Source organism: Colias philodice, chromosome 14 (genome assembly GCF_061535455.1).
Source record: "Colias philodice isolate Cphi_HAF_F1 chromosome 14, ilColPhil1 Martin Lab GWU primary, whole genome shotgun sequence".
NCBI lineage: Eukaryota > Metazoa > Arthropoda > Insecta > Lepidoptera > Pieridae > Colias > Colias philodice.
The window spans coordinates 3275283-3297243 of record NC_143099.1 but is presented as its reverse complement, the minus strand read 5'-3'; the positions used below and the strand labels follow the sequence as shown (position 1 = coordinate 3297243).

General features: G+C 32.0%; 1 protein-coding gene across 1 annotated transcript in view; it reads left to right on the top strand.

The window, feature by feature from the left end:
• Positions 1 to 15094: 15094 nt before the first annotated feature.
• The window catches only part of LOC149482718 (Kv channel-interacting protein 4-like), a 93539-nt gene continuing 86672 nt past the window's right edge, over positions 15095 to 21961 (top strand). The window contains exons 1-2 of the mRNA XM_089703590.1: positions 15095 to 15193; positions 17506 to 17542. Of these exons, the coding sequence (XP_089559716.1) occupies positions 15095 to 15193; positions 17506 to 17542 (136 nt within the window). The remainder of the gene's footprint in view (positions 15194 to 17505; positions 17543 to 21961) is intronic.

Sequence of the window (21961 nt, the reverse complement as noted above, 5' to 3'; positions counted from 1 at the left end):
GAAATAGTCTTAAACGGGTTTTACTGTATGTCTATATCTAAAAGGTCTATATGAACAACAAATTTCGTTATAATATTATGAGACGTGAATGTAGTGTGATTGTGAAGTACCTCTAGAGCTAAATAAAATAACAATTGCAATAGTTCACATTTCTCGCGGAAACTTAGTAAAATCCTTTAATTCTTTCGACGAGGGGCGTTCGTGGCGCGCCGATTAATCCAGATTAAGGATTTCTTTGTCGTTGAATGAAGTTTTCCATCTGCGCTTAATTTATTGCTTTGCGACACTGATTGACTGAGTACATTTACTTAGTTTATCGAGTTAGTGAAAGGTCGAAGATAAATTGTTATACGATTTACTCTCATTTATACCGGTTTAGTTTGTATGCTTTTATTTTAATTATAACAACTTCTAGGCGTATTTTTGTGAATGCTTCTCTAATGTTAAAATGCGAAATTGTAATCACAGTATAATACTGAAATCGGTGTGGGCAACGTAGTATTATATATTTCGAAAAATTTCAGTATTACCTATCGTAAATAGAAATAGAAATATCCATAAACGTAACTATGATGAAGAAGAACGCATTGCAAAACTAAACAAAGCAACAGTTAAAAAAAAATCTCAAAGCATTTTCGTACCAAAACATACATTAAAGCCCACATATTTTAAGTCATCATCAAAAAATCGCCACGTTATTGACAGTTTTCTATTCCGAACTGTACTCAAACACTATTTACAACGTACGGATATTCTGCCAAACGTAATAAACAAACGAGTCGGAAACGATATATCTCGATTTTTATTTCGATTCTTCGTTAACTTGGGCATTCATCAGTCAGTTCTCGGTCGATCTGGTTTATATTTGGGTCAACAGTGTATCGGTGTTTTAAAGAATAATCATAATTGAGGTTCAACGATCTCTCATTGAGTGTTTTGTCAACAGCCGGTACGTATTTTTGGTCGTATCGATTTCATGGCTACCCGAGATCCAATAGACGCAGGGTTTTGTCCGACTTAATTGAATATTCGCTTCAATTCAAACGATTATTTGAATAATTTAATCCTCGTTTTAAATTATTTAACAATTTAAACCACATCATTTTACAGAAAGGAAAAGACATTCAATCCTTACCTGGTAAGCTTTGCCTAAAATAATTAGCTGTCTATCAATGAATCAATTCGCAATAAGCAAACATTTAACCCAATATATAAATGTAAACATTGATAATTACATCCTCACAAGTTCCTACCACGTTTATAGCTAATATTTCATGGCATTTACAATAAAGTAGTGTATCATTGTATGCGACTGCACTTTGATAGCCTTTGTTTAGTTTTCATTATACAATAACAATAGAGCTTAACTCGGTTTTATTACCAACTTTATGACTTCAGAAGGAATATTTTCCAGAAACATCTTCGTAGATATTATAAATTCTACATTCCTACGTTTATTATCCTTTGATTATTTATGGTGTAAATAAATAATTTGTGTCATACTAGCTTTCCACCCACGACTTCGGCCGCTTAGTGAAATAAAAAACACGCATAGTTCTCGTTCCCGTGGGATTTTTGGGATCTTTCTCCGATATCAAACTATATTCGTACCAAATTGCATCCAAATCGGTTCAGTTCATCGGTTCAGGACTCAACAGTCCTGAAGAAGAAACAGACAGACAAAGTTCTTTTCGCATTTAAAGTATGTATATTTTTATTCACGTAAAGAAATGAAAAAAGAATTGGATTGTTATATAATGTTATTTTAACAGTTACAATTTTTTTAATTATATGCCTAAGTGAGTCATAGCGAAGGCATTCTACAAAACTGTATGTTAAATGAAATTATAAATGTTTATTTAAACAACAGCAACACAGTTTACATTATGTAAAATATTATACACAAATCAGCAGGTTTGCAAGTAATGAATCTTTCCAATGCTTGTAGGTAAATTGTTACATAGTTGAACAGCTTTATCAATGAAGACTAATTAGATATAGTAGCAAGTATACTGAAAATTTAACTTAGCAAGTGAGCTTTTGCTGTGTTTATTTTACATGTATAAATATTTCAGCATTTCTTTAAAATGATAACACGATGTTTGCCTTCTACACAAGGTCATACTAACCACATCAATCAGACCCCGTACAAAGCTTGCTTATGTCATGTGTAACTAAATAAAGTTATTTTTGAACCTGAAAAAATCAGTGAAGCGTGATTAGGGAGCGCCGCGCCCGCCCTATTTTATTGAAAGCCTTTTTTCGTTCCAAAACCGTTACCTACATTGTGAATTTTGTTTTATTTTTACCTTCCACAAGAGGGTTTTTATTTTCTTTAGCGCTTGGAAATTTTTGTCAACTCTACAGTTTGTTACGGCGAAACATAAAACTGTGGATTTAACAAAATAGAGACAACTTTATTATCTAGCTTTATAGTCAGTGGGATGAAGGAATAACATGCTAGAAACTGTTTTAAGCTTTATGTCTGAAAATATTAAAGTAGTTTATTACTTTTTCTTCTTGTTTATTTATTTCTGTATGCACATTTCTCGGTGCCTTACCTAGAAATTTTAATTAATAAATACGTAATCAGTTGCAGTATAGCTTATTGTTATATCATCTTGTATTTAATCTCAGAATGAAAGTTGGCAATTTGTATTTCCAATTAGCCTAAAATAGGAGATTTACAAGTATTGACGTGTAAATCCATCCTGATATTTCAATACAGTACATTGAAATGGCATAATTAACGAGCTGAACGCAGTGATAATAGGCTGAAAGATTTTAATATGCATGCAATAAATTAAATATTCACAGCGCAATCAATTATATTTATATGTCCGCATCTACGCGTCTGCATTACGAATTCCTTTCAACATTTAATGGAGCTCGGTCAATCCAAACCAATCTGCAATACGAAATATCAAAAATAAATGTAAGCAATTTTAAAATTTATCCACATTATATTTTATAGTTTATTTTCCTCTGACTGATTAAACAAACTATAATTTCGCAGTACAGTAAATATATTGGTTTTGAAATAAATTGTATTGGTTTGAATGTTTATATTTCATGATTACCTACACTGCAAAAGAATTTGACAAATTGTAACCACTTTCACGACTAACGAATGATTGATGAAATTACTTTACAAATACAATAATCACATTTTCCCCAAAACAACTCTTGAACAAGCAATAAAGAATGCTTTGAGATTGTTTGAATTTCATAATATAACTAGCTGCGCTCTGCGGTTTCACCCGCGTGGCTCCGCTCCTGTTGGTCTTAGCGTGATGATATAATATAGCCAATAGCCTTCCTCGACGAAAGGGCTATCTAACAGCGAAATAATTTTTCAAATCGGACCAGTACATCCTGAGATAAGCGCGTTCAAACAAACAAACAAACTCTTCAGCTTTATAATATTTAGTAATAGATATGTTTTGAGAAACAGTTAAACATGACCTGGGTATGTTAGATTAACCTCAAAGTATAAAACGAAGACATACGACCAGTACGTGATATCAAAAATGTTTCACAAAGTTTTGAACGTGAGCATTTTACTCAGAAGAGGGTTTGTTTGGTGATTCAACAGTTTAGTGCTAGTTGAAAGTTTCTATAGCAAATGCAAGAAAAATAACGAATCTTGCAATTTTAAATGTGGCTTTATATGTACTGTTTATGTTCTTCCATAAATTTTATACGAAAAGTTAGTTATATTATGCAGATATAAAAATTAAATTTTATATAAATCTTAAAAAATATTTCATTTCAACAAAAGTAAGTAAGAGTCGTGTTGTTTTTGACGTGATAACGTCTTATAATTCAATAGAGCCGGCTGCACGCACGAAAAAACATGACTCATGCGGCGTTACCTCACTCAGAGGCGTTCCATGTAAGGCTTGAAGTGCAAGCGAGAGCGCGGAACGAGCGACAAAGAAGCACAATCGGACGTTGTCACGTTCAACTATCGTCAGTAAACCGACTTTACAGACAACCAATTTTTTTTATTCCTATAACCTCCCATTTCATATAATTAACTAAAAAACATTAATTCGGTTTGTATATTCTATTTACGTTACCTTATTATCCTATATCACATGTAGTATTTTAGTTCTGGTCGAATGTGGCCTTTTGTTTGTTTTGATTATATTCAAATCGCTTTAATAAAAATATGTAAATGTTGACTGTCACCCTAAATATGACACAGACACAGGACACAGACAATATCAAAACATTTCTATCTGCTATCAGATATACCATAAATTGCGCAAAATAATTCGACCAGCACACACATTGCAACTGATATTTACATATCAGTAAATTCATATAGGACTGCATCTAACCAACATAACAGTATAACAATTAAGCCTGGATACGCTTGCCGTTCACGCTTCGCCGCTTTTACGTCTAATATTGGATAACATTTGTTGTCCCAGCATTGCCTGGAATTTGAATATTAAACGTTAAACGAGGTACACGTACATATTATAATTAAACTAAATTTCGTGTTATAACGCAGATTCTATAATTTATCAACAGGAATGTGGTTATTACAATTAGTACGTTCTTAATTTTGATGGAAGGAACTTTTCTTTTATTAGAACCTTTTGTTTGTTCAATTTACACTATAGAAAGAAGCAAGAGTCGGAAAGCAACATATTCAGAAATGTCTCTCACTACTAACATTAGCGTTACAATGTCGACAATCGTTCGATAGAAGCTTTGTGTCCATACGGTGCTTTCGGACTTAGTAACTCGAGTGTGGGCGTTCATTTTGACTGTCAGTTGATTACGGCGAGGACAATGCCACTGTGGACGAAGTTCTGCAGTTCCAGTTGCGATTCATAATCCACACGATTATGTATGCTTTTGAAACCGCTATGTTGTAAGCTGTGCTAATTCGAGATGTAAGCATATTTGACTGCAGATCAAGTTCTAAGCTTTGAATTGTGCGTCAGGTGAAAAAAATTGTATGATGTAAATGTAAATTTAACTGCAGAATTAAAAATAAAATCAATAAATCAGTTTTATTCTAGACTAAATATATATATATATATATATAAAGTTTTTTCGAATTATTAATAAAAACGCAGACATTATATTAATTATAATCCGTCACTTTTTGTGAAACAAGTTTGATAAAGAACGAAATTACCATTTAAAAAATCTAATTTGCCAAATTGCTTAATTTATATCTTCTGATAAGGAGCAGTTAGTAAATCTTCATTCTTTTATTACAGTAGATATTAAAATTTATTGTTCTCTTATCTTAGATACGTTTATCTTCGAGACATTTTGTTCAAAACGTTTCTGAATGAATTCAAACATTTTATTTACAAGCAAGCTATAAAGAGGAAATTAAAATATATTTTATCGTTTTCAAATAATAAATACACGTTGAAATTGATCATAAAAATACGAAGATATAGCATTAAAAATGTTACAAACTGGAAGAGATTTAAAAATTCTAGTTCTAGAACTAGGACTACCGTAAAATGGTACGTTCCGAGCTTTAATTAGAAAGCTTATATTCATTTAAGCTTTTGAAGTAAAAGACAATCAAAATAAGCTTAATGCAACGTTAAGTTAACCGCGCTGTAAGCCTAGCTGAAGGCTTCGACTATGAACTTGGGACAGCTCTAATCTTTATCTAGGAACTTAAGTGATACTTTAACTAGACTAGTTAACGTTTGCTTTACGAAAATAATGAGAAGCCCAAAATAAAGTCATCACTTATGTTTCACACTCATACTATGACGCTCTAGCTTTGAACTAGTAATTAAAAAATGAATTTTAATTAAACATTTTTATTCATTATTCTTAATGTTATTTATATAAACACAAATAAACGGAGTTGGTATTAATTCGCATGTCATATAATAATGTAGGTACTACAAATATTTAAAGTTTCCATTAAAATTATCAAATAAATCACGGAGAAAATGATTCATAAACAAATGAGAGTTAGAACAGACTCGTATAATTTATCGTCCTTCCTATTAACCTCTTCAGTCATTTCAAAGCAAAATGTTTTTTTTTTTTTATATGAAACGGAAAGGAACGAGTATTGCTGTTATTCAAAAGGTTTCCCTCTCCGCCGTTTTCCAAATTCAAGAACAGAATATTTCAGTTCTGAATGGACCGTCGCTGGACAAGGCATCGATTCGAAAGATCCGGTCATTACTGTGATTGCATCCTTTCATAGCCGGCGTATGAAGAGAGGACAAACAAACTGTCATTTCGATATTTGAAACCCATTATTCAGCTGTTCCATTGAAAAATGGCTTCAGAAACACATAATCCTCAGTTTCAGAAAGGTTTTAGAGTATGCAACTGAAAAAGCGACTATGGACCGCTCATATCGGTGATTTTAAAAAACTACTAAAAGTTTGGACATCTGTCTTGTTGAAACAAATTGATGCTATTGTATGCGATGTATTTGACGATATTTGATTTATGTTTTCAATTGGTGTTTGTTTTAAATACTTTCTGGCCATTTTTTATAATATACCTACTCGGTTTTATAAAAATTACATTTCAGTTAAACAAATTAAGTTCTTTTTAATTAGAATTTCGTTGACAAAATTTTGCAATTATTTATATTCAACTTCACCTCGTTATTTTTGCATATTTTGACTATCGCATAAAAAAGTTTAATGAATGGAAACTGGCATTTTGGTACATGTAAAGTGTTGATCATAACATAACTTTACATACATTTATTTCACAAATTTAACCCAGTACTCATTACTTCTGTGCACAAAGTGTGAAACCCGCGTTATAATGAAAGCGTCTGCCAACGAAACGCGGGAACGGGAATGGAAAAGAAATACAAGACAACTCGCGATATTTTTTTTCGTTTTCATGTGTCATTTTGCTCCTTTTGATATTTTTAACGCTGTGGGGAAATGAGGACGTTAATTATAACTGAAATCATTAATTTAATTATAAGTTTGTTCGTTTTAGAAATGTATATTTTTGGTATTTTTATTATATAAAAGAACTGTAATTTACGTATAGCTCATGACGTTACAAACTAAAACAATAAGAACGACACAATATTAACAACAAAATATACATTTAAATAATTGGAAAATGAATAATGGAAATCCAATTTAATAATGTAAAAGTATCAGGGAATTCTCTGAAATATTGAATAAAACACAAACTTAACAAAATTAAAAATTAACTTCGTTGAGAACGGTTGGACGTAGAATAAAAAATTGCACGTCACTTATGTCAGAAACCGTCATAAATTGTTAAAGAATTCAAAAAGCACCGAAAATGGCAAGCTTGCAAGATGAAATTGTTGTAATATTGTTACGTACGGAAAGTAGGTCACGTAGATTTTTAAAATAAAAGCATTTTAAGTAGTTGATATCCAAAATATGTTTTATTTTTCATCGAAGAATACCTCAGCTTTTTTATTAATTAATAAAGCTCTTTAATTACAATAACTATGTTATTAAATATTCATTTTATTATTATATTTACTCGAAAATTCAGTTTCATCGTATCTGTACATACAACAGCTAACATGCTAATTGGCTACCTTAAGTTATAATTTGTCCTTTGCCTGAAGGTTGCCTGGCAGAGATGGCTTTGAGCCATAAGGCCGCCGTTTGTACATTTTAAATGGTTTTGTTTTATGTACTTTCATTGTAATATGTTGTACAATAAAGAGTAAATAAATAAAATAAATAAATAAATAATACAACCTTTTTCACTTTAACAATTAATTCCTTCCCTCATACTCGTATGTGAATCACTATTCGTAAGCACATTTTATTCCAAATCCCTTTGCCATTAAGGATCGAGTATATAATTAAGAGGATGCTAAACGAAGCGTTCCTTCCGCGTATAAAGAGCCACGTATTCAATATTATTACGGAGCTTTGAGACCTAACAGTGCGATATTGCAGTGCCTTTGTAGAATATACGCATCAAGTCGAGACTGTATAAAGACTATATTGTATGCGGAAGAGTGCTATTAATACACATTGAAATGTGTTTATAACTTGGAATGAAAACTTCGAGTTGATGACATCATTTATAATCATTTCTGTGAAAAAATCTTATTAAGATATAAACAATATATTTTGAAAGTTTTTTTTTTATATTGAACAAGAGTAATAAAACAAAATAAATCGACTTGTTTCCCACCTCAAAGCTAACCGGTTACGACGCGCTTATAACGCGATCACGACAGTCAAGATGTAGCCTAAAATGTTTTCGTTTTCTTAAAATAATTGTGTTTCCATAAAATATAAGATTAAAAGGATATCAATAAAATTGAAGGAGTAAGGCATTTCACTGAAGAAATAAAAACCGACGTTTATTTACAGTAAGACGGTATCGTTTAAGTTCTTGAGACGAAACACTGAATAAATAAAACGACAGAGGAACCTTTTCAAGGCAGTCTTAAAAGCACGTCAAATACTCTTAAAACAATTGTGAGCGTATTCGAAACTGAACGTTAACTTAAATGTTATTTATTTAGAACCCATAATTATTGATGACCGACTTTATTTCGTCTCTAATGTATACTTAACAATTTAACATAACGTTAAGACTGCCATTCGTATATCTTTGTCTTGTAATACTTACAAGAAAACCTTTTTTTTTCTTTTATTTCGTGTAATAAAATTTCAGTGATAATTCATAGTTTGAAATAAGCCATATGTTCAATTAAACGCGCACTATATAAATTTAAAAGAATTGATAGCTTATTTACTGAAGACTGAAGCTTATCTAGTTGTGATGTATACACGACGTGGCCACACGTGGCGCTTACTGCACGCGTTTGCTTTTTCAGATGCGAATGATAAGATCAAATCTGAGCTAAGCATACTTTACAACTTCTCTCCGTTTGTGTAACACATTTAATACATATTATTATAGTCGTCTGATAATTTTCGTAAGTTTAATAAATCAAAGTGTATATGTTACGGCTAAAGGTAGGTGAGAACATAAACTTAAGATTAGCCGGCTAAACTTAGGTTTATTTTCGACGAGGTGTTAATGTTAGTTTGTTCTATCTTTAGCCGGCTAAACTTAAGTGTAACCGCAGGCCCGTGGCTAAAAATGTCGGGGTGGGTAGATTTGGTTACTATAATACATGTAAGGAACAGGGCGAGTGTTTTCTGGCACTTCGCCGGCTGCTGCCGCAGCACGCTCGCTGCGCTCGCTCGGCTCGTGCGGGTCTTAAGAGTTCTAACCTAACCTAACCTAGCCACCAGCTTTCTGCCCTGAGTCGGGGTGGGTAGATTTGGTTACTATAATACATGTAAGGAACAGGGCGAGTGTTTTCTGGCACTGTGCGGGCCCCTCAAGCCCTCCACCGGCCCGGCGCTAACCAAATCTACCCACCCCGACATTTTTAGCCACGGGCCTGCGGTTACACTTAAGTTTAGCCGGCTAAAGATAGAAAAAACTAACATTAACACCTCGTCGAAAATAAACCTAAGTTTAGCCGGCTAATCTTAAGTTTATGTTCTCACCTACCTTTAGCCGTGACATATATATAACAAAGTCGCTTCCCGCTGTCTGTCTCTATGCAGGTAGGTATGCTTAAATCTTCAAAACTACGTAAAGGATTTTGATCCATTTTTTTAATGGATATAGTGAATCTAGAGTAAAATTTTCCTAAACAATTTGTTAAGTTAAAGACAAAGCGAGTGAAGCCGCGGGCGGAAAGCTAGTTCTAAATATACGATTTTGAATATAATGCAACTCAGATTAAAGCTACACAAAGCGACTGGTCAGAAAGAAGTCGCATAAAAGTAGGTATCAACATTGCACATTATTTCAAATGTAACAAACAGTACATGCACCTCAACTATTCCATTAAGAAGTTAATTATATTACTGGCAAGCGAGTAAAACTGCGCAATGCTGTTGTAATCCGTTTAAGCAGCGACCGTGAGCTTAGCATAATTCTAATGACGTAAATTTACATTTTTAACCCTCCCTAGTCTGAAATTATAATATTCAAGATTTATTCAATGCCATTATTATGTGCTTGAATGTTAAATATTTTAATTTTTAACATATTCAGAATTACTCTACTTATGTACGAACATAAAAAAATATTATTAACATTTTTGATTTAGAGTTTATTAATGAAGGAATTTTTAATCGCCTGATGACTTAGCCTGATGATCTCTAAACCTGAAACGTGGTCTATAAAAGAGGAATTCTTATTATCAAACAAAAATTGTCAGCCAGACAAAGTATCGCACATGTAGGAAAAAACATTTGCTTTTTAAAACAACTAGGTACGTGCCTTTGCCGGCGATGCCTCAATGAAACATCTCGGAAACCACTTGAAACCACTACATGAGCGAACTTGGCGGTTTGCCGACTCCCCTTTGTCACCGAATGATACCAATTTTCAGTCACATTTGTCAACGGTGATCCAATACTTAGATAGCGTGGCATTATTGGATTTTATCGACAATGTTGTATCGTATTTTAAAAGTGCAACGAGATTTATCGGACAAGTTTATCCGTTTTGTTGGGGTATTTTTATTGCGTTGAAAAGGCAATGTTCTTCTCTAACTTAGTTCGTTTTTACTATATTTAAATATTAATAAATAGCTGATAACAATACACATTCGCGTCTGACAACCATTATTACAATTCACAATTGTATTTTCAACAGAACTAACTGCCTACAGATATTAACATTGATTACTCAACAATTCGAATTTATCGATGTATTGTTATAGAATGTTTCAATCTATGAATATCGTAGCAATTTACGAAAAGCTATTTTTGTCTATTTTACTATACGTACTGATGATCAGTGCCCGAATTAAAAAGCTTTTATTAAAAATAAATTTTTATCAGCCCTCTTGTTCATGAAATATGGTTATTTCGTGTTTGTGTTTATCTCATTTACTTATTCATAAAAAATATACATGTGCAAAGTATATTTTAAATTCAATTAATTGTTGTTGAAAAATGGTCTCTATAAAAAACTTTTAACTGATTGGTCTATTTACATAATTGCTGATGGCCTAACATTACAGACGTAATCTGTGATTAGGGAAAGAAAAAGTGGATGTTAGCCACATGCTACCAGTTACAAAATGAGCGGGTTTATGGTATCTCATTAATTTTAGTATGAATCTCGGTATAACAGCCTGCGAACGTCTATACATCATGTTTTGGGGTCTAGACGCAAAATTATTAATGTTATTATTATACGACAACGGTTCTGGACCTAAAGTGTATGTAATTTGCAAACAGTGCCTAAAGTCCTCGGTTTGTAGATCAAGTTGGTAGATTGAAATTGTTTTTCGATTAATGGTTATAACCATTTTAAGATCACTGACAAATTTCGCCTGCACTGATTTTCTATGTAGATATATGCCTATGCTGTACTATATGTACCTAGTAGAATCATGTTAAAATTGTGATTGAATTAAATGTTTTAATTTTTATTTGTATTAATGGTATCAGGATTTAGATATTGTGATACTGGAAAATTACGAAATCTTACTTTCTTCGACAATACGCTGTTCCTAGATAGCGGATCCAATCATACAAACTAAAAAATCTTCGACCATAGTATAAGTAAAGAAAGTTGTTTCATAATAATTCCCCTGCAGAACAGGAAGTGGTCGTGTGGATTTATTTCTTTTTTATGATACAGGATGGCGAACGAGGCAATAAACATTCATATGGAAATTCAAATTCAAATTCAAATGGATTTATATTACTGGCAAATGGACTGATTATCACTCACTCTCCATATGTGCAGCGATAACATACTACTTTGGTATGATCTGCTGCAACCGTAGCACCTAAATTAACCAAACCAAATTTTGTGTTACATTGATACTTTTAGGACTGGATACTGGACAGGATATTTGTTGTAGGTGTACAGTTTAAGTTAGTAAATTCAAAGGTACCAATTGAAACTATATTAATATTTCTCTCGTAGACATTTCCAATTTCGACAAAATTGTAACAGGGTCGACGGAGATGAGGCGAGTTTGAAAAGTTAGATTGAAGTGGAGTATTCGGGTGACGGCGATTGATGAGATGGCCGCTCTGGTCGGCCACACATCCTAGTGTTGAGAATATCGATAAAATATGAGATGCAGTGTATCCACATAAGTATGTCGGTGGATTTATTCCCGAGACGCCCAGCTACAAAATGTCCAGTTTCAACACAATACATCCCGTTAGGCTGAATTGTAACTTCTGTTCTGTAAATCACATTTATTTTAATTCATCAACGTGTAGTACCTAGGAATTACTAACATTCAGGATTCGAATTGATTTTATTCAGAATTATATTATTTTAAATAGATTTTTGTGAAAAATGAAAACTAATTCACGATAATATGTTTGTAAGTGCACGTTTAAGCAGTAACAAAATCGGTTGTAACTGTTGTCTCCAACAACTTCATTTATTCAGCTGTCTAAAGTTTTAACTTCAAAGTGAATTCTAAACAAAAGTGCGCTTGTGAGATAACAAGTTGCCTCGACTTTTGCTTCTTTTCTGCTCTCTTGTTTCGCGTTGTTAGGATGATGGTCGCGGGGAACTCTTTCTCATTGGAACTTATCAAAGGATGCGAATTTTTACATTTTCTCTGCCATTTGAAACGACTGAGCAGAAATTCAATGGCATAAAATAATTTTACAAGAAACAACGAACTGGTGAAATATTCCAACCAGAGTAGGTACTCGAATATAATGTTTGAAAAATACCAAGAAGGCGGCTAAAGAAGTTAAGTTTTACATTTAAATAAAAAGAAAATAATTTGCTTCTTTGAGCGAAAGGAACAGTCCAAGAGTCCTTAATGCGGATGCTCATATAAGTCGCTTATTTCATACCATCTTAACTTTATATTACGTACTTTATATATTTACTACAGCGTACTTGGAAACTCCAGTTCTAAGTAACGAACGAATTGCCTGTTAAGTATAAGAAATTAAGTTTCGAGACTTGTACTTTGGTAGTTTTGATGAAACATAACGAAGTTTTACTACAATTCCGCTCCAAATATATTTCATAACTGCCTTTTACGTTTTCGGGATATTCATGTATAATGGAATCTTATTTGATTTATTATTACATTAATTTTGCTGTATTGAAATACTAGGTGCTTACAATAATAAGACTGTTTTTATGTAAACTTAGTCCCAAGTTATTCACGTTTCATTCAAGTTTTCCACAGTTAATTTATTATACATTTACTTCAAGCAGCGGCCTTAAACACTACCAAAAATTTCATGTATGTAAGAAGATATCAAGTATAAAATTAAAATTTAGTACCATCAGCAAAAAATGTCTGAACTTATTTAGATCTCATTGAGGCGCACATATTTCATTTTTTTTTGTATAGGTAATCTACCACGAACAACATCATTTAATTATTCTGAATTTGGTTCCATGCAATACTATTTCGCAAGTATCATTTAGCGTCAACAGACGCCGTTTACATCGACGAAATGCCGTCCATAAACTGCCACACTACACGAATATTTCTTCCATCCTATTTACCCGACTATCAAGCACACTCGGACTTGAATAATACCTTACACATTTACAGTTTTGATATCTAGATGAAATATTGTACAGCCAGTGTAGCGGTTCGTTTATCATATATCCATTCGAGTTTCAAAAGAATATTCGGAGGATATTTTCGAATTTTTGAAGGAAATAGTAATTTATAATATTTTCAAGCATACGGTATGAACTTCATAATTTATTGCCCAGTCTGATTGATTGGACAATTGTATTTCTTTAAATTTTATTGGAATAAAATTTAATTTGCATTTCTGAAAATACCGTATACTATTTTTTACTCGTGATAATAAATCGTAGCTTGGATATCGAGTGCATTGATTTTTAAACCTTAAGTTTAAAAGCATATCATTCCAATAAATAATAAAAAGGAATACCTATATTATATAAAGCATAATATTCTTGCTACTTTCAAAATAAAAATCTGCGTTGACATAGTAATATAAATAAATGACTGAGTCAGATACTGGACGATGTCACCAGCAGACTGAGTCAGTATAATATTCGCATAAAATCAAACACAAGAAAACACTACAAGAGACATTCAAGTGTGAAGTACTCTGCTCGTAACTAAGTGACGAAGCAAATATTCTGACACTCAACGTTGTTGAAAACACTGTTATTATTCAATAGGCGGGTTCACAGAGAGCGAAGAACCTTGCGAAACAACTGCTGGAAACCTGCGAGGAAAATGTGTAAGGTGCCATTTTCTTCAGCCGTGGCAAGTCTACACAGATCAAGCTGCTTCACGCAGAAAATACTTCAAAAGCTCGCTCGGTGTGGACGCGGACATTCTTCTGTAAATGTGTCGTAAATATTCCATTTCGAGCGTGATCCATTATGAGAGGATACATTCTTGATTCTTACTCATTAACATAATTTTCAACATTCAAATCTAACCATACATAATGTAAAATGCTTTAATTTCAAAATTCGTGAATATCCCACCCACTTGTAAGCTTGCTGTAATATTAATATATGTAGATTATTTCCTGTATAATGTGTAGTTGCATTCTCATTTGCGTTTGATGTCAATTAGTCCTTAATAAATGGGTTTCCAGCTACAAATTAGAACTGCAGTCGCCGGCCTAATTGTAAACGAGACGAGCATGGTTAGCCTACAACATTCTATATTGATGTACCTACTTCAATATACTTGTAGTACTGTATTCTGTTATAAATATCTTTATAATAGAAAGTTTTAGTTAAAACGACATAATATATACCGGTACTATTGATCGATTTAAATTTATTATATCAATCTATTTATGTCCGCAAAAGTATTTTTAACCCATTGACCACCGTAAGCCCCGATCGGGCCACGACACAATAGATTATCTATTGTGTCTGTGATTCCGAGGACTGATGGATTAAACCATATCATATCAAAATTTGTCAATTTCCGAATGAAAACTTGAAGAAAAGTTAGTTTCCAAATATTTATTAAATCTAACAAGTTTTAAGTGGAGACCAAATTGAAACCAGTAAATAGGGTAAGAATTTCAATTATTTCTTAATAGTTGTTAACATAAACAAGCTTTTAACCAAAATGGCACTTTCGTGGCACTTCCGAACAAGAATTACTACAGTATTCAAGAAGCAAAATAAATTTAATCAAACTTTAAACGCTTTACAGTCGCTGGAGCCGGTTGGGATAAGCAATGTTTCGGATTACAAGTTTATCTCAACAGATATTGTGTAATCTAGTATTACGTTTGCGGTACGTTCAGCACTCGGTTGGTATTGAAAATAAATTTCCAATTCGAAATATTTCGATATTCAATGCCCCGAAATAGGTATTGTTGAAGACATTCGGTACACTGTTCATTTGTGAGCAAAGATCGAAAAGAACATTGTTATTTTTGGATTAAAGTTGTTTTCTAGTCCTCTCCTTATAGGTTTTATGTTATTAGTTGCACGTTTTAAAACTTTTTGTATGGTTGAAGATCATACATACTTAAATGACTTTTCATTCGTAATGATAAATATTAAGTGAGAAACCAATTAATAGATAAAAGCATTTAACAAGTAAACACATCAGGTACCTACGCAAAATTTACTTCATTACATACTAAATTATCTTAACAACTCTAGTTTATATTGACTTTATAAATTATAGTAAATTTCAAGTGGAGTTCTCAAACATAATTTATTCTTACCACTTTTTTATTTTCTCGTAAAACATAGCAAAGAGCGTATTTCTCCAGTGTTATCCTTATTGTAGTTTTCGTGATAATTTTAGTAGGTCGGCGCTTTTCGACCCTACTACAAGTTGGAGTGCTTGACATAAAACAGAAAAATCTTGTGTTGACGAATGTTCTAGTCTTAGAGGTGGTATTTTATAAATATTTTTTATTTATTTACGTGATATAAAAAATTATATCTCAAAATATTATCACACATGTTTAAGATGGCAGTTTGAAGAATAATAATAGCTTGAAAAAAACAAAATATTTTAGTCTACATAATTTATCTACACAAGAAAGCTGAATTTCCTGATAAGGAAATTACTATAGTTTCATTCACGCAAGTATATCTTAGTAACAATTAATGAGTGTCTATGTTATCGGAAGATTAATGGGGGTTGGAACACTTTTGGGGTTACAAATGCTATCTGTAGAACGTTACAAAATCGGCTAAAACGTTTTGAATACATTAACCTTCGGGTTTTTTCTTAAAGAAATTGAATAAAACAGCTACAACATATAAATACCGCAGCTAGAGACGTCCAGGTAAATATTGGATAATGTTTAAGTGCGCGTCATTATTTATCTATGATTAAAGTAGATTGAATTTCCAAGAGTCTAAAATGTAAGATTCGTGGGGAAAACGTATAAAAATACTTTTGCACACAGTATTGTAACAACAACGAGGTCACAGAAAGGACTCGCGGACGCTCAATGGGCTGAATATACTTGACATGAATGTACTATTTTTTGACGAGACGTGAAATGCAAAAAAACTGCATACATTTTTGCTGTAAATGGTTGGATGAAAACAAAAGCTGCGACAAACTTTCGCAATATGCTTTTTAAAGCGAGATGATTTGGTATTTTTGAATGTGACGCCAGCGTGCGAGAAATGAAAGGAAGTGCGATATTAATGTTTCCTTTGTCACATTTAGGATAAAACTTATTTTGTATTTTAAAATGTTTTGCTGTGATCTTGCTACGTTGTTTATTTATTCATCAAATTAAACGAAATAAAAATAAAAATTGTAACATGTCGCGTCTGAAACGCAAAATGAAAGCTCGGATTGAAATAATTGTAGATATTAATAACAATCCGCACTATTACTAATATTAACTTACTAACTATGATTTTCAAAGAAATCGTTATCATTAATCATTATTGTATCTATTTTCTTTGTCTATTTCTACATAACATCTTTGAATGAACTTGAATTTTGGGATCTACACATTATTGCGTTACATTTAAGCTACAAAATAATATAGAGCCTAAAAGCGTAGCCAAAATTCCATTGTCAGACTTCAAGTTCCCTTCCTAATTTCCTTCACAATACTTTAAAGAGTACTTAAGCGAACGGCCGCCGGCTCTGTTACTCGTATTATTCTTTGAGCATACAACAATGATATAAGGAGACCCGAAACATAATTATATAAAAATGTCGACATATTTTTGAATAGTGCTCATGTTCTTTGATCGTTAATATAGGTTTGTGTAACTTTGTAGAATTAATTGGATACGTTAGGTACGTGTTATATTTTTAAAGACATAATTTTAATTCTTACTCTGCCTTTGACGATTTCATTTTTCATATTGTTTATTTGAACGTAGACGAAACAAAATAACAAAAATTGGTATAATTAATTTTATAACATAGATTATCACAAATTCAAAGAGATAAAACACAGTACTCAGGTCAGATAAACTTCTTTATTGTCTTAAGAATTTGTAAGCAAGAAGCATAAGAATAACTGAGTTCATTTTCTTTTACAGATCCAAACTGATGCAATGAGTTTCAAGTACTTGGAGTGTAAGTAGTTCTTACTGTAGCACTCGTTAAGACCTAAACATAGTTTATACTTCAGAACAGATACTAAATACTTCTAACGCTAAAATTCAATTTTACTCCGCGTTAATTCTAAAACAATTCCGCCGTATTGCAGTGAAAATGAAAAACAAACATTAATACACATTCCTGAATGGCTTTTCATAGAAATAAATTATATCGCAGTTAACACCAAGTTTGTATGAAATGGAAAATATGGAAGCGGTTTTAATTAACCGCCGCGCCGAATGGAGAGTGTAATCTTCTAAAAAGATATTGCCGCCTAGATATTAATGTGAATTTGAAATTTACCATTCCTTGGTTGATTTAAGAACGTTTAATTTACTATAAGCGTTTAAACGGTTTAAATTATTAATTAAGATAATTTATTTTTTAATACAATTTTCTATTTTCGCATGTTGAAACTAAATATTATACACATTATTATTAATTTTAGTTTATTAAAAAACATTTGATCTTAACTTAAATTATTCACTAGGGAATGGATACAGTCTATCGCTCAGGGTTAGCGCTAATGGCTGCTTACAGTGTTATTTTATCATTATTCTGAAAAATCTATTGGCGAGCTAAAGAACTATTTTCTTTGTAAGTAATATCTTTGAATCTATTAATTATTAATTTGCATATTTACTTTCCTGTCATGTGATAATAATTAAAGGTTTAATTTATGATATCTTTTTTTATTAATTGTAGAGCAGACTCGAAATTAGGTGGATAATAAATTATGAAAGTCATTTTTTTATACCTACTTATCCTGACTTCGTCTTGATTATTTATAATTTGGAAAGTACATTATTTTTCTATACCTATGTACTTATAACAATAAATTCCTGTAAATGTATAATTAGGAATATTACATGCGAAAATAGCTTGTAGGCATAAAATATACATAAAACAAACTTATTCCATTAAGTACAAACATAAAAATAATAAACCAACAAAAAGCGTTATTATAGCTAATGAAGTTATAATGAAAACGGTAAATTTAAATACTATAACACAAATTATTTCATCGTTCCTGCGTAACATTTATTCGAGGATGTGTAAATATCATTAACTTTTACATTAATGAAAACGTAATAAAATGAATTACTCTAAATCCCGTTCAAATAACATTTTGGTTTCGAACACAGCTTTGATATTTTCTATGCTCTAAATTGTCTTGGTCTATTTATTAAACGATTTATTATTTAACTCTAGCAATACATTTTTTTTTATTTCATATAGATTTTTGTCATTATTATTTAGTATTCAAGATGATCAATGTTTTTAATGCACACTTAGTTTTATACAATTGCATAAAATTCACGATTTTGCTATTGTTATTATCTTTCCTCGCCATAACTAATACTTATCTCTCAGAATACATGATGCTTTGAAACAAATCTTAAACTTTACCTCAGAGTATCTAGGCTTTGTTAAAACTAATATTAGTTTAATAATAACACATTTACCGACAACCGAACATGGGCACGTGTAATGTCATATTTAATCTATTAGATTTAAGTTTACAGCAGAGAACAATACGAAAAAGATAAAAGGTCGTCGAAATCAAATTCCCAAGATCCAAGATAATATCGTTTCATAAGGAATAATAATATTCCTTTGTCTGTCTAATGATATCTTTCCGGATTCATCTGCGTAACAAAAACGTTTGTAAATCTTTCCGTCACTGAAACAAAAACTCAATATTTATCTTGACTGGACTCCGCGCCCCGACCGCAATCATTTGTAAGAAACCCGAAACTTTCGTATCGAGATCTACTGGTTTGTACTTCTAATTCCAACACTCGATACTATCGGTTACGACTTAGTTTAAAAGCTTTTTATTTGGTACTTTGTTTCATTCGTTCCATTTCATTGGCGCCAAACGTGAGGTATTCGTGTGACACATTATCTAAATCAACCTTTTAATAAAACTTGCAATGAAAAATTCAAGATATTTTAATTGCCAATGCATTATTATAGAAATACAATTGAAGTTCACTAGCAAAAACACCGTAATCCATCACTTTTTGCTCTGTAACTGAAACTAATTGGCATTAAAATTAAAATTCCAGCCGACCACAATGACTGTCGCCTTCGCGAAAAAATACTCTACATTTTCCAATTGTATCAAAAAAAGACTGAAGTAAAGCGCTATTCTGACACTCTTGCTACTTTCAAGTCGCAATTGTTTGTTTGGAAACGGGCTTCGTGATTAGCATAGGAAATAGGAAACTTCTGTTCATTGCTATTCCAACCGGTTGTACGAAACATTTCGATATAAACACGGCGATGAAACCCTTTCAATACGTCTATACATGTTGTATTGTGGCTGAAGATTACAATATTTTATCATTTCAGTGTAAGGCCAAGTTTAACAATACATTATGGATTCTAATTTATTATTATTACAAGCATTCACATTGGTCTTATTTCTGATAATATTGGTTGTATTCATTATTGGTAGTTTCCGAATAGTTCGTTAGTAAGTTGATATGTTTCCTGTTTTTCATTATGTTCCCCAATCAGTGACATGTCTACTTATTTGTAAGCAATTTATTAGGTGAAAACCAATCAAGGCAAAAACGTTGTCATTGTGTATTTATTCCAGAGAGAACCAACAAGTTCTTTCGATATTTATTCTTAAACTTAAAATCTTTTATTCCTTTATTCAACAAAATACATTGTTCTGCATTAATATTGTAACCTAGGAGCTAAGCTTAATCGCCGGCAATCGACTTTAAATTACCACATTATTCCGCGTCATTCGAGTTGGAAACTTCCATATATATCAAGCAAGTGGTCATCAACCGTTCATTTTGCAGGTTATTACGAAGCATCCTTACTCCCGCCTCGAAATGACAGTGACGCATTGTCTAATTTACAGCTACAAACCATTTTATACTTTGCGAAGCCTTTATATTCCGCGCTTAAGGTTTATAATCGTTTGTACTTATAAAAAGAATTGTCCGAGGTTGTACGTAACTCTCGGAGGATCCATTGTTCCTGGTTGAAATAAAACTGACTCGCAGTGAGTTTTCCACGTAATCTTGGTATAAATAATATTTCTATGAAAACATGTGCTTGCTAAATAGAATATTAAAATTCATTTCTCTCGTAATACTTTGAAAGCTTTTGTATTTTACCAAGAATTTATATTACGGGTAAAATCCCTTATTGTGAGCACGTGAATGTGCCAGGCATTTGAAAAGGCCGAATTATTGACAATATGTTATTAAAAACTGTTAAAATTATACCTAGTTCTAAACTGGTCGCTTCAATGTTTCTATTTATGACAAGCTTTTAGCTTTTAATCCAAATTCTAATTAATCAAAAGTATCTACACTAATAATCTTAATCACTCTCTTAAGTTTTGTAATTACACATCTCTCTAGACGCTTGTTTGTTGTTCTCGTAATAAAATAGTTGAAATGTTTACCAATACTTACTGTTTGAAGACAGGACAAACAATGGTCTCGGTCTCTTATTGTCCTCATATCCGGCGAGTCTGTTCTTAATCCATTTATTACTCAGCTAGGACCTACGTAATTGCGTTTTGTTACATTGTTGAAATATAACATATACATATAACCTTGAAGATTTTTAACAATACCAAAATATTTTATTTCGAATTTTTCGATTTGAAAACATTGGCTAAAAATGATGTGTTCACTATTAAAACATTGTTACTTATAAAATGAAAAATTTCACATTTTACCTTGCTAAACTTTCTAAAGATTGCTGTTAATTTAATTTAGCTTCATTTTCTGAAGCAAGTGTCGGCTAATACCATAAAGCGAGTTTTCTTTAACCATGATCATTGTAAAAAGCTCAGTCAGGATTTTCATTATTTTAAAACTGAAAAATAAAACTATACCACAACAATACCAGACAAATCACGATCAATTTACATATGGTTACTTTGAGCAATTCCAATATTAAACGGAAATATTTTCATAGTGCTGCACGTCGCGGTTCATTTGCATGCACCCCGCCAGAATTCAATTCTAATGCAAATGGGAACAAACAGTGACGGAGTACTTACCAACTCTCATTTCGAACCTTTTGGTGATTCCAATTGCTTGGAACCATCCTTATCCATACACAGGAAAACTCATTGTGATCATCGACTTATTTATATACTGTCAGCAAATAATACATACCTTAATGTGCTATTTGGAATCGTAACCTATACTTACTAAAATAATGCAATAAAACTATGCTAAGTATATGCTTCTTTTGCCTACTTCTTAATAAACTTAAAACTTAATAAGTGAAAATCTATAAAAAAGCATATTTTATTTAACCTTATACCTATCAACAACTTAAACTAACTTGAATGAAATAAAATGTAGTGTTAATTTTGTCATGTGTATAAAAAATCATGAACGAAATGAC